General features: G+C 45.9%; 1 protein-coding gene across 1 annotated transcript in view; it reads left to right on the plus strand.

Annotated features, from left to right (window-relative positions):
• Positions 1-11398, plus strand: part of LOC115082246 (hedgehog-interacting protein-like) — a 133694-nt gene extending 122296 nt beyond the window's left edge. Inside the window, exon 6 of the mRNA XM_029586494.1 lies at positions 11338-11398. Within this exon, the coding sequence (XP_029442354.1) occupies positions 11338-11398 (61 nt within the window). The remainder of the gene's footprint in view (positions 1-11337) is intronic.
• The last annotated feature ends 582 nt before the right edge of the window (positions 11399-11980 follow it).

The following is an 11980-nucleotide window of genomic DNA, read 5'->3' on the forward strand; positions in this document are numbered from 1 at the left end:
GTTGTAGAAGTGTCTGAGTCCGGGCTCGTCCAGGGTGCCCTGCTAGTTGAGAATCATGTCCCCAGGACAACACTTTATTACGTAGTTTCTTGGGTACCACCGTTTTACCAGGTGGGACCGTGAAGGTCGCAGCTAGGGTGATGCAGGCCGGATCTATAATATGTTGGATAGGCTCTTCAATATCCTCTGCAGAGAAGGATCGGGATAGGGCATCTGCCTTAATATTTTTGTTAGCAGGTCGGTAACGCAATTCAAAGTTAAAGCGTGTGAAAAACAGCGCCCATCGAGCTTGACACGGGTTCAGACTTTGGGCCTGTTGGAGGTACACTAGGTTCTTATGGTCTGTGTAGACTGCAATACGAAGCTGGGCTCCCTCCAGCCACTGCTGCCACTCTTCAAAAGCCAGTTTAATGGCAAGAAGCTCTTTGTCGCCGATGGAATAATTTCGTTCGGCCGACGAAAATTTCCTAGAGTAATATGAACAAGAATGAGACGTTCCTGTGGTGTCATTCTGGCTTAGGACAGCTCCTACCCCTTCAGCTGATGCATCCACCTCTACTACAAATGGATGTCTGGGATCAGGATGCCGAAGGCAAGGTTTTTTGAGGAACGAATTCTTGAGCGCCCGGAACGCTTCTTCAGCCTCTAACAGCCAAGACTTAATATTAGCCCCTTTGCGAGTAAGAGCCGTGAGAGGTGCCGCTAATTTGGAGAAATTCAGAATAAAACTACGATAGTAGTTAGCAAAGCCAAGGAAGCGCTGGAGCGCACGTAATCCGTTAGGTTGAGGCCATTCTTGGATACATTTTAATTTGGATGGATTCATCTGAAAGCCTTGTTTAGAAATAATATACCCCAAAAATGGTAGTGATTCTTGCTCAAAAATGCACTTTTCAATCTTAGCATAGAGATGATTTTCTCTTAGACGTTGTAACACCAGAAAAACGTGTTGTCGATGTGTCTGTAAATTAGAGGAAAAAATCAAATGTCATCTAGATAGACTACAACACAGACATAGAGCAGGTTCGCGGAATATTTCATTAATGAAATGCTGAAATACTGCCGGAGCGTTAGTTAATCCAAAAGGCATGACAAGATATTCATAATGTCCATCCCTGGTGTTGAAAGCCGTCTTCCACTCGTCACCCTCTCGAATACTGATGAGATTATATGCTCCTCGAAGATCCAATTTCGAGAACACCTGGGCCCCCTGTAGACGGTCGAAAAGTTCAGCTATTAGCGGTAATGGGTACCAGTCTTTGATAGTAATGGCATTAAACCCACGGAAGTCTATACATGGATGCAGGGTCCCATCTTTTTTCCCAACAAAGAAGAAGCCGGCCCCAGCTGGGGATTTAGAGCGCCTAATGAATCCTTTCTGTAAGTTGTCTTGGATATATTCTGACATAGCACGGGTCTCCAAGGCAGATAATGGATAGACCCTACCACGAGGCGGGGTAGCGCCAGGAATCAGATTGATGCTACAATCTAATTCTCGATGTGGAGGCAAAATGTCAACAGCCTTTTTGGAAAAAATGTCCAAAACTGATTATACTGTGATGGTAGACCTTCAAGATGGGAAGTGTAGATGAAACTACAGGAGGAGCTTGATCCGTTAGTGCAGGTCTCTTAGCATGCTGGACCTCAGTGGATAAGTTTTAAAGATGTCCAGACAAACTGGGGGTTGTGCTGTTGCAACCATGGACTACCAAGAACTATAGGATGGATGGTTTTCTGGATGATATAAAAGGAGATACTTTTGGTGTGGTTCGGGGCAATATGGCACTCCATCAGAATGGTATGATGAGTTATCCTCCCCGGCAGGGGATCCCCATGAATGGATGATATGATTAACGGTTTAGGACACAAGGAAGTAGGAATATGTAGTTGTTCAACCACATCTTGAAGAATAAAATTTCCCCCAGCTTCCGAGTCTACTAAGACCAAAGAAGAGAACTGATGATCTTCAAAACACAGGGTGACATGCAGAGTTAGTGGGGGAGCCGGAGAAGTGATGCCTAGGCTTTGGGAGTTTCCCGGACGCATTGGGCAACGAGCAATGCGATGACCCGCTCCTCCACAATATAAGCAGAGTCCTGCCTTGCAGCATCTTTGTCGTTCTTCAGGAGAAAGAGGGCCCCAAACCAATTGATTAGGTTCTTCCATAGTCCCTTCTGGGATAGAAGCGGTTCGTGAGCCGGGAACTGAGCGGGAAGGAGTAGTACCTGCCATGGGCCTTCTCATGCTTGATCCCTTACGAGCTCTTTCCTATAGCTGATGGTCGATCTGGGTTACCAAGTCCACGATGGAGTCCAATGATTGAGGCAACTCCTGGGCTGCCATTTCATCCTTTATTCTGGGTGATAGACCATCCAGGAATATGGACCAGAGACAGTTCTCCTCCCAATGGAGTTCCAATGCCAGGGTCCTAAATTCAATTGTGTAGTCAGCCAGTGGCCGATCTCCTTGCTGAAGCTGTAGAAGTCTGGAACCAGCAACCACCTGTTTCCCTGGATCGTCAAACACCGCTTGAAACAACTCCAAGAATTTGGGAAGATTTTGTAGAATTGGATCTGACCGTCACCAGAAGGGAGAAGCCCAGGCCAGGGCTTTACCCTCTAACAGAGACAGGATATATGTAGTTTTTGTAAGATCATCCGGAAAGAGTGAGGCTTGAAGATGAAATTGCATGCTGCATTGGTCGAGAAATCCCTCACATAAGCAGAGTTCGCCAGCGTAACGTGAAGGAATAGGCAACGGAATCATAGCACGGGTGTTTACTCTGCATCATGGACAGTAGTGGTACTGGTGGAGGCGTTGTGTGAACCGAGGCCAGAGAATCTAGACGGGCGTTGAGTCGTTCCAGGGAGGCTGCCATAGATTCCAATATCCGTTGCTGCTCCATGACTTTCTGGGCCAATCCAGGAATGGCCTGACGAGTTGAAGCCTCTGCCGGGTCCATGGCCTTGGTATTCTTTTACGAACCAGGAGGTGGACCCTTAATCCGAGGTAAGGTTAATGCTACCAAAGAGAGAATCAACCCTCTCTGGTCCCTACCGTCAGAGGGCAAGGCTTGAAGATACGGTAGTAGACGGACGACTTCGCCCTGGAAGCTCGTGGTTCTCCCAGGAGGAGCCCGTAGGAACCCGGCCGCTGGGACTTAGGAGACTCACCGCAGACTGAAGATAGGTCCGGACGCAGGCGCCTCCTGCAGGTCGTGGATTCCGGATGGCTGGCGCCTGCAGCAGGTCGTAGATTCCAGATGGCTGGCGCCTCCAGCAGGTCGTAGACAGTCCAGGAGCGTGAGTCGAAGAATAGCCAAGAACCGGTTCTAGGGTCGAAGTTCAAAGAAGGATCGTAAGCCGGTCCAGAAGCAAGACAGTAGAATGGTCCAAAGCCAGTCCAGGAGCGAATCAGAAGAAAGGTCCAAAGCCAGTCCAGGAGCAAATCAGGAGAGAGGTCCGAAGCCAGTCCATGGTCAAACCAAGAAATCACTGCAGCCAGTCCGAAGGTCAAAAGCCAATGAAGCAGTCCAATCGGAAGCAGGGACAGAAAGGAGACCGGAACCAGGAACACGGAGTACAGGCAAACTCCCACAAGAGCCTCAATACCAAGGCAAGGTCTGAGAGTCAGACCTTGCCTTAAATACTAAGGTGAGGGAGGAGTCCCGGGAGGAAGCCACGACAATTTCCTGTCGTGGCCCCTTTAAATAATTTTCTTCAGCCGCGCACGCAGCCCTAGCAGCCCTAGCTAACCCGGAGGGGCGGAGTCATCAGGCCGTGCAGGACCATGCGGCCGGTCTCAGCAGCGGCCGCGAGAAGAACACCGGGGAAGGCTGCCTGCACCACGGGTGAGCAATAGGACCCAGCCGCAGACCGCCGCAGCCAGCAGCCATGCTGGTCAACCCCGGTCATGGGTTGCCGCGGCCAGCGGTCATAACACCTTGGATATCATAAAAAGGATAGCTTTCCTCCCTCATAAGATCTAGCTATCAAACCCCTCATTCTCTAATGTGATAACGCCAACCTTTACTCCTCCCTTGAATGCCGATTTTTCAATCCCCTCAGATACAGCAGATAATTAATACAGATGCCTCCATTCAAGGTTAGTGAGCAATCTGCAAGATAAAAAGTTATACACAAATCTACTAGAACTCAGGGCAAGAAGGTTTTCAAATCATGGTTAATAGGAAAAATAGTACAAGTACAAACAGACAATCAAGTAGGAATGTACTGCATCAACAAACAAGAAGGCACAGACTTTGCTGAGAAGCATGCAACATTTGGACTTGAGCATTTGCACAAACATATTCTTCAATCCTTTTTCTTCTGCTGAAATGAAAGAACATTTTTTTTCTGCTCTCTCTGCCCCCATGATATTTCAAAGTTTTTTGATTCCTTTTAAAATGTTCATATTAGTGAGGCAAACAAATGCACAAAGCACCTCATAAGATCACTATATGACAGGTTTGAGGTCATCAGCATTAGGGAAGATGTCCATGATAAATTAGCAGGTGCCCAATGCCCAATAATTTATTTTGAGATGAGTTTAAAGAAATGGTCAACATAATTAAGGAAGATGCTAACAGTAGCAACTTCTGATCCTGTTTCATCTCAAAAGAGGTATCAATCACAAATCTACAAGAAATAGTATTACTACCCTCATAGAAGATACAAACCTTATCCCTTTCAGAGACAGCATTCTCAGCACCTATAGCCTCAACAGCAGCTCCCACACATTCAGGCCAAATTTTGTTCATGGGCTAGAACCTCAACGAAAACCTAACCAACAACCAAAAGCTAACTCAGAATTTTTAACTACAAATTAATCGTTCTCTTACTCCCCTGAAATCTCTTCCACTGGGGGAAACACTTCCATTTTTCATTCCCAATGGTCACTTATCATAGACCATTAAGTTCAGAAAATAGGGGTCTGCAGCCTACTCCTAATAACAACACCAGAACCTCGGAGTAGGCCTGGACCCAATTCCGGGGCCTTGGTCAAGACCCAAGCAAAGCCCAAAAAACTTTTTCCAGGAGTGGTAAAGTTCCTGGCCCCAACTTACCTTGCTCATCAGGAATCCAATGCTGTAGTTCAGGCCCAGGCCCAATGCCAGGGCCCCATCCGGAGGCCATATCCTGTCATCATGGCCTGGCCTGAAGGCTGGATCCTGACACCCTGGGCCTAAGACAAGGCTCTGGCCCAGGCCTGTCCCCTGGGCCTCAGCCTAGGCCCAGAGCCAACATCAGGGCCCAGGCCTTACACCGGAGCCTGTTCCGGAAGCCAGGTTATGATGCCTGGACCTCGGCCAAGAACCAGGCCCCAGGCCCAATACTGGGCCCTGGTTCAGAGGCTAGGTCCCTGGACCTGAGACTAAGCCAGGTCCTGCTCCGGAGGTCAGGGTCCCAAACCGGGGCCCAGCCCAGAGGCGGGATCCTGAAGTCTGGCCCTCAGCCTAAGCCAAGGCCCAGGCCTGATGCTGGGCCTTGGCCTCTGGACCAGGCCCTGGCATTGGGCCTTAGCCTGCATCAGTACCCGACCTTCCAGACTGGGCCCTGATATCATGCTTTGGCCAGGGCCAACACCCAAGTGTCGGGATCTGGCCTCAGGACCAGGCCCCGGCATCAGGCCTGGACCAAGGTCGAGGCCCCAACATCTGGCCTAGGCCCTGTCATCAGGACTAGGCCTCCAAGACTGGCCTTTGCATAGGGCTTAGGCTAAGGTCACTGTGCTCTCAGCCTACACAAGACCTCGACTTCAGCTTGGGCCTTGGCCTCATCAGCGGATCCCCTCGGACCAGGTAAGTGTGAGCCAGTGAGGATCCTGGCCCTGGTATTTTTCCAGATGGGAGAGATGGGTGGTGGGGACAGGAGGCCACGGGAGGCCCTTTTCTTTTTTTAATTCGATTTTTTTAAATTATTATTTATTGTTCATAAATTTAACATATATTTGCAGGAAATACATATATTGATTGAAATCAGAGATAATAAAGTCAAGTAATATGGCTCAATAGAAATTAAACTTCATCTCTATTAATCAAAGTCCTCAACGTGGGATCCATCACCACAACCTCAGGTATATTGAAAACAAAGGAAATAGGAATCTGCTGTGCTGAGAACCATACAATATGGAACTAAATGGCTAAATATCACTCGTTCAGTTACAATTGGAGAAGAGCTGGTTACTGGTACAATCTTATCTGAGAGAAAAGAGGAAAGCTGGTTAGGCTGAAAAAAAATATAGGAAAAACCTTGGTATTTATGCATTTACAAGGAAATTTTAATATAAATAGGGCCCCATCTCAGAAACCCTAGGTCCTGTTAATAAGAACTGTTTCCTTCTTTTCTGAGTAGTCCTTGACAAATCAGGGAAAATACAGATTTTTAATCCATGAAAGTTTCTAAACGGTGGCGAAAGTACATCTTTAGGGGGCAGCTTTTAAAAGGGTTACACACGTAATATACGCGCGTAACCCTTTTAAAACCCACCTGCGTGCGCCGAAGCCTAATTTGCCTAGGCTCGGCGACGCGCGCAAGCCCAGGGATGCACATATGTCCTGGGGCTTGAAAAAATGGGCGGGGAGTGAGCGGGGGCGGGGCGGGGCGAGAGGACTGAGGCCTCTGGCACAGCGGTCATGCCAGGGGCAGGCGTAAATAAAGAAATACAGGTAAGGGGGGGATTTAGGTAGGGCTGGGGGGCGGGTTAGATAGGGGAAGGGGGGGTCAGAGGGAACAGGGAAAGCCTTCGGGGCTCCCCTTGGGCTCGGCGTATGGAAGGTGCACAGGTGTGCACCCCCTTGCGCACGCCGACCCAGGATTTTATAACATGCGCTGCTGCGCGCGCATGTTATAAAATCGGGCGTAGATTCTAAAATCTGGCCCTTAGTGTCCACTCCTTATCCACCTCTAAGAGAAATGAGACAATCAGAGGCGCAGGAGTGATCAAATCCTTTTGGGTAGTTTCAAGTATTTCTGCAAGATTTAATCATGGCGTCACAGTAGATGTTAAAACTTGCATTCCTTTCTGTTCTTTGGAATCCTCTCTCAAGCGGAGGAATATAATACACTCAGGATTTTAAAGGTAATGTCTGTTCTGAGACTTTTAGAATTTCAAACATGATTTCTTCCACATATCCTTGCAGGGATTAACGGATCCCTAGGAAAATTTATAAACCATAAATGTTTCCCCTTCATTGAGTTTTCCAGGTTTTCCAACCTTACAAACAGTGCTTGATTTCCTTAATCAACAAGAATATTAGAATTAAGAGTCTGAATAGCCTCCCATATTGAATCAAGGGAAATCACTTAATAAATTCAGGTACTACCAATGCTCCTCCAGCTGCTGACTGAAGTTCAGTAATTCTAGGCCTTAACCAGGAACAATCGGAGGCCAACTCTGATGTTCTTGCCTCCTGTTGCCCACTCAAGATCCAACTAGCATCAAGTGTTGTGGACACGTGGGACTGGGTGTTGGGCCCTCCCTTCCGTGTGGTTCAATGGGATTGTCCATTCTTCCGGGGAGAGAGTAGTATGAAGCTCAAGGGAGGACGTTGGGTAAAAACTTCCTCCCGATCACCTTCCAGCAAGGCCGCACCCAGTTCTTCCGTTCTCCATTGCACTGCCTATTTTGGGAACAATAAGTGTTGGCTGGGCTTCTTGCTATTTAGCCTGCCGCTTTCTCACCAAATGAGGCATACCAAAAGAGAAGGCAATACGACCCGCATGGAACAACCTCACATACATCCAGCATGTTCGGCCATCTTGAATCCCCCTTATGGTGTTTTTTTAATTCAGTTTTGGGGTGGGATTTTATTTTTATGTTTATTTCGGTTTTGTAAACTAAAAGAAAAATAGCACAAAACAAAATGCAGTGCAGCCACACTGCTGAATATACCCAGCTATCTAATAGCTAGTCAGATATATTTATCTAGCTAACTTTAGACCTACTTAATAGCAGGTCTGACTTATCCAACTAACTTAACCTCCATCCTGCCTCTTACTTATCTCTAGATTCATCAAAACGCTGTAATATTGCAGACCTGTGATAAGAAAAATGGGTGTGTTTAGAGTAATTTTAGAGTTATTGCACCATGGTGCTTTGCATAGGTAGTAGAATAAATTAGAGAGAGAGACTATCTATAAGCACTCATAGCAGTCAAGTATTATTTATATCTCTATAGGTGGGGCAGCTAATAGCTTGAGGTGAGGTGTTGGTGGTGGTTTAGAATTTAGGGGTCAGTTTTTCATGCATAGGGAGACATATGAACAGCAACAGTACACCTTGGTGAAGATTTGACATCATTTGGAGTGAGGAAAGTCTCACAAAGATGACATTTCTACTATGTTCTCTCACCCTAGCTTGATAGACTGTATAACAGGGTTCCATCAAGCTATTGCGAGATAACATAGTACAAAATTTCATCTTTGTGAGACTTTCCTTACTCCAAATGACATCAGATCTTCACCAAGGTGTACTGTGCTGTTCGAACGTCTACCTATGCATGATAATCTGGTCCCTAAACCCTAACCCACCACCAACACCTTACTTTGAGCTATTAGCTGCCCCTCCTGTAGGCATATAAATAGTTGCACACTGTGAAGGCCTCCCCAGAGGTGCTCTCTTTCTCTCTCTCTCTCTCCCCCCCCTCCCCCCCCCCCTTCCTCAAGTCATATTGCACAGCTTAACATCAGGAAAATTTGCATTCACGCCATGCGATAGTGCTGTTAATGCCATGACACATTTTGATGAATGACCCTATTAGTGAGCTAACTATGTAGCTGGATAAGTAGTAATCCGGCTAAATAGTGGTCGATGAATGTGGCTAAATATTGAAACAGTACCACTTAACTGAATAAGTCTGAACTTAGCTGGTTAAGTGACACTGAATATTGAAGTCTTGCAAGGGTTTCTTACACTTTTATTTATATATTTATTTTGTTTGCTTATTTAATAAAATGTATTACTTGCTTTCCAGATTTAGAATAAAATTGCTCAGTGATGTACAAAGCTTAAAACAAGCATGAACATCAGAAAAACATAAAGCAATTAGCATAAAATAATAAACATAAAACAAACAAAACCATTAGAGGTGCATGTTCTTGAACGATGTGCTTTGTGGCAGGATTATGAATGGAATGTGTATGAGGTCCAGTCCCAATAGTGTGTATCAGGCTGATTCAGTAAGAATCATGGGAGAACAGGCGCTTCATGTTGAGCACCCGATCTTCCAACGTGCGCCTAGCCACCTCTCCTGTGTGCGCGATCCTGTATTTAAATGAGGGGTTTGCGCTAAAAGGAGGCGATAGGGACGATTACGTGCCCCCTAGTGCCTCCTTGCCCGGAGAGGAGGCTCTGTCAGCGGGTTCAGGAAACCAATGCTCAATTTTATGAACGTTGGTTTTCCTGAACCCGCTGACAGCCATCGGTTAGGAAAACAGACGCCGTTAAAACTGAGCATCCATTCTCCTAACTGGACTGGCCGGCACATTTTTTTATTTTTATTTTTTTTATTTTTGGTCTCCAACTTAATATCGCTAAGATATTAAGTCGGAGGGTGCACAGAAAAGCAGTATTTTCTGCTTTTCTGTGCACTTTTTCGGGTTGCTCATAAATTAACGCCCACTCAAGGGCAGGCGTTAATTTCTGAGCATAAAGGAGTAGATTTTAAAAGGTTGCACGCAGGCGTATATGTGCCCGCACTACCAGGCGCGGGCACATGTACACCTGATTTTATAACTTGCGCACGCAGGCAGGCGCAAGTTATAAAATCCAGGGTTGGCGCGTACAAGGGGGTGCACAATTGTGCACGCCGAGCTACGCAGCCTTCTCCCGTTCCCTCCCCCCTAACCTGACCTTCCCACCCCTTCCCTAACCTTTCCCCCCTAGCCCTACTCTAACTCCCCCAAAATGTTTTGTTTTACCTTTAGCGCCTGCCTCCGCAAGTTGTGAGTGCCTGCCAATTGCCGGCACGCAATCTCTGACACAGCGACAAATGGCCGCTGTGCCAGGAGCCGCTGACCCCATCCCCGGACCACCCACGCCCCATCCCCTCCCCTCCCCTTTTTGCAAAGCCCCAGGACTTATGCGCGTCTTGGTGCTTTACGTGCGCCGCCGGGCCTTTTGAAAATAGGCCCGGCTCGTGTAAGGCCGGTTATGCACGTAAATCCAGAGGATTTACGTGCATAACCTTTTGAACATCCGGACCAAAATGTGTAGATTGGCGCACATTTTACTTTCGGTATCCTGAGTGACTAACTATTTGCATGTGATGAGTGCTATTAGTTTCCAGGGGGTTTAGCCGTGCGTTTTTGACCCGCTAAACCAGTTACAGTATAGATGCGCGGTAAAACACGAAGCCAACCACATGTTAAAAGTGCACTTGGCCAAGAGTTCTTTACAGAATCAGCCTGTATGTGTGAGAGTCATAATGGGTGGGCTGGAAATGACGTGTAGATAGCATGATAATATGTGCAGAATCAGTCCTAATAGTGTGTATGTGTAAAGAGTGGGCTGAGGAGGATGTTGTGAATAGTTTATTGAGATGCTTTGCCATAGGTAGGGTGAGGGGGCTGTCTGTCCTTCTTTTCAATGTACTAGCATCACAATGTGCTGCAGAGATCACATTATTGTCACTTTAAAAGCAACCAGAAACAGCTGGAAATGGGTCTGTTTTAAACATTTTTTTCTAAGTCTTTTTTTTTTGGCTAACATTCCGATGGAATCAAATAGAGTAAAAAGAAATATAGTGTGTCGCAGGCCAGCTGCCATGATTTTTCATGGGAGGGAAAGAAAAAATTAATTTTTCAGAATATAATGAAAGTTACATTGTCAAACAGAAGGGCTAACTTCACATACAGCTTGCTTTGAGTTGGAGCAAGATATTCAGGACAGAGGCATCTAAACGGCAATTAAAATGCTAATATTAGGTATGGGGGCAGATGAAAGTGCTAGTTGTAGACTGAAATGGATAGATACCTGACTATGAAAAATATCGTAGGGCTCCTCCTTGAATATCTGTATTTCATCCTTAGCAAATATCTTCTGGAGAATTTGAAAGCATCCTGAATAGCCATTGAATGTCTTCTTTTATGTCAGTAGATATTTGGGAAAAGCAGTTATTGCCATGTGGAGGCCAGAACCACTAGGGTGGGGATAAATCAGCAGAGTTTTTTCTGATAGCCAAGTACTTAAATTGCCTATTTGCTGCCAGTAGTGTCATTTAATCTCAACTTTTTTTTTTTTATTATTATTTTGCAGTAAAAGAATGTTTTGAATGTTGTTTTGTGAATAAGGCCTCTGAATACTATCATGCATCTGATATGTTATTCTTTTATCTAGGCCTCTGGTCCCTGAAGAATGTAAAAGAACCATTTCAGCCTCCAGAGCTCTTGACATCTGAATGCTCACGTCACTGTAGGAATGGCCATTGTACGCCAACAGGAAGATGTTGCTGTAATCGAGGTTGGGAAGGAGAATTCTGCAGAACCGTTTGGTATTTGCTTTTTAGCAGTATAGAAAACAAAACAAAAAAAAAAAACCTGTTTCACAACCCTGCTTGCTGTTATGGCAGAGGCAAGAAAGAAATTCCAATTTTAAAAGTAAATAACAAATGCTACCTCAGTTTCACAAATTCAAAATCTCAGATCAGATCCATCCGTGCACTGGTGTTTTGAGTTCTGGAATTTATTTGAAGACCACAACAAAAGGAAAAGCTACATACTTCAATATTTACTGCTCATGTTTTTGTAATTGCAAAAACAGGCTCACAATTAAACTCAAGACATATTATACCTTGTTATGGGGTTATTTTCTAAAGGCTTATCGCATTCAGTACGGCTGTATCACGTACAATAAGCCTCTATCGCAAGCAAATTAAGGGGAGGGGAGGAGGGCGGGGCGGGGGATGGGGAGGAGGCGGGGAGGGGCGGAGTCGGCGGGTGTCTTCACTGCCAGCGATAATGTTACAAACATTATCATCAGC

This window comes from Rhinatrema bivittatum, unplaced genomic scaffold (assembly GCF_901001135.1).
Source record: "Rhinatrema bivittatum unplaced genomic scaffold, aRhiBiv1.1, whole genome shotgun sequence".
Lineage (NCBI taxonomy): Eukaryota > Metazoa > Chordata > Amphibia > Gymnophiona > Rhinatrematidae > Rhinatrema > Rhinatrema bivittatum.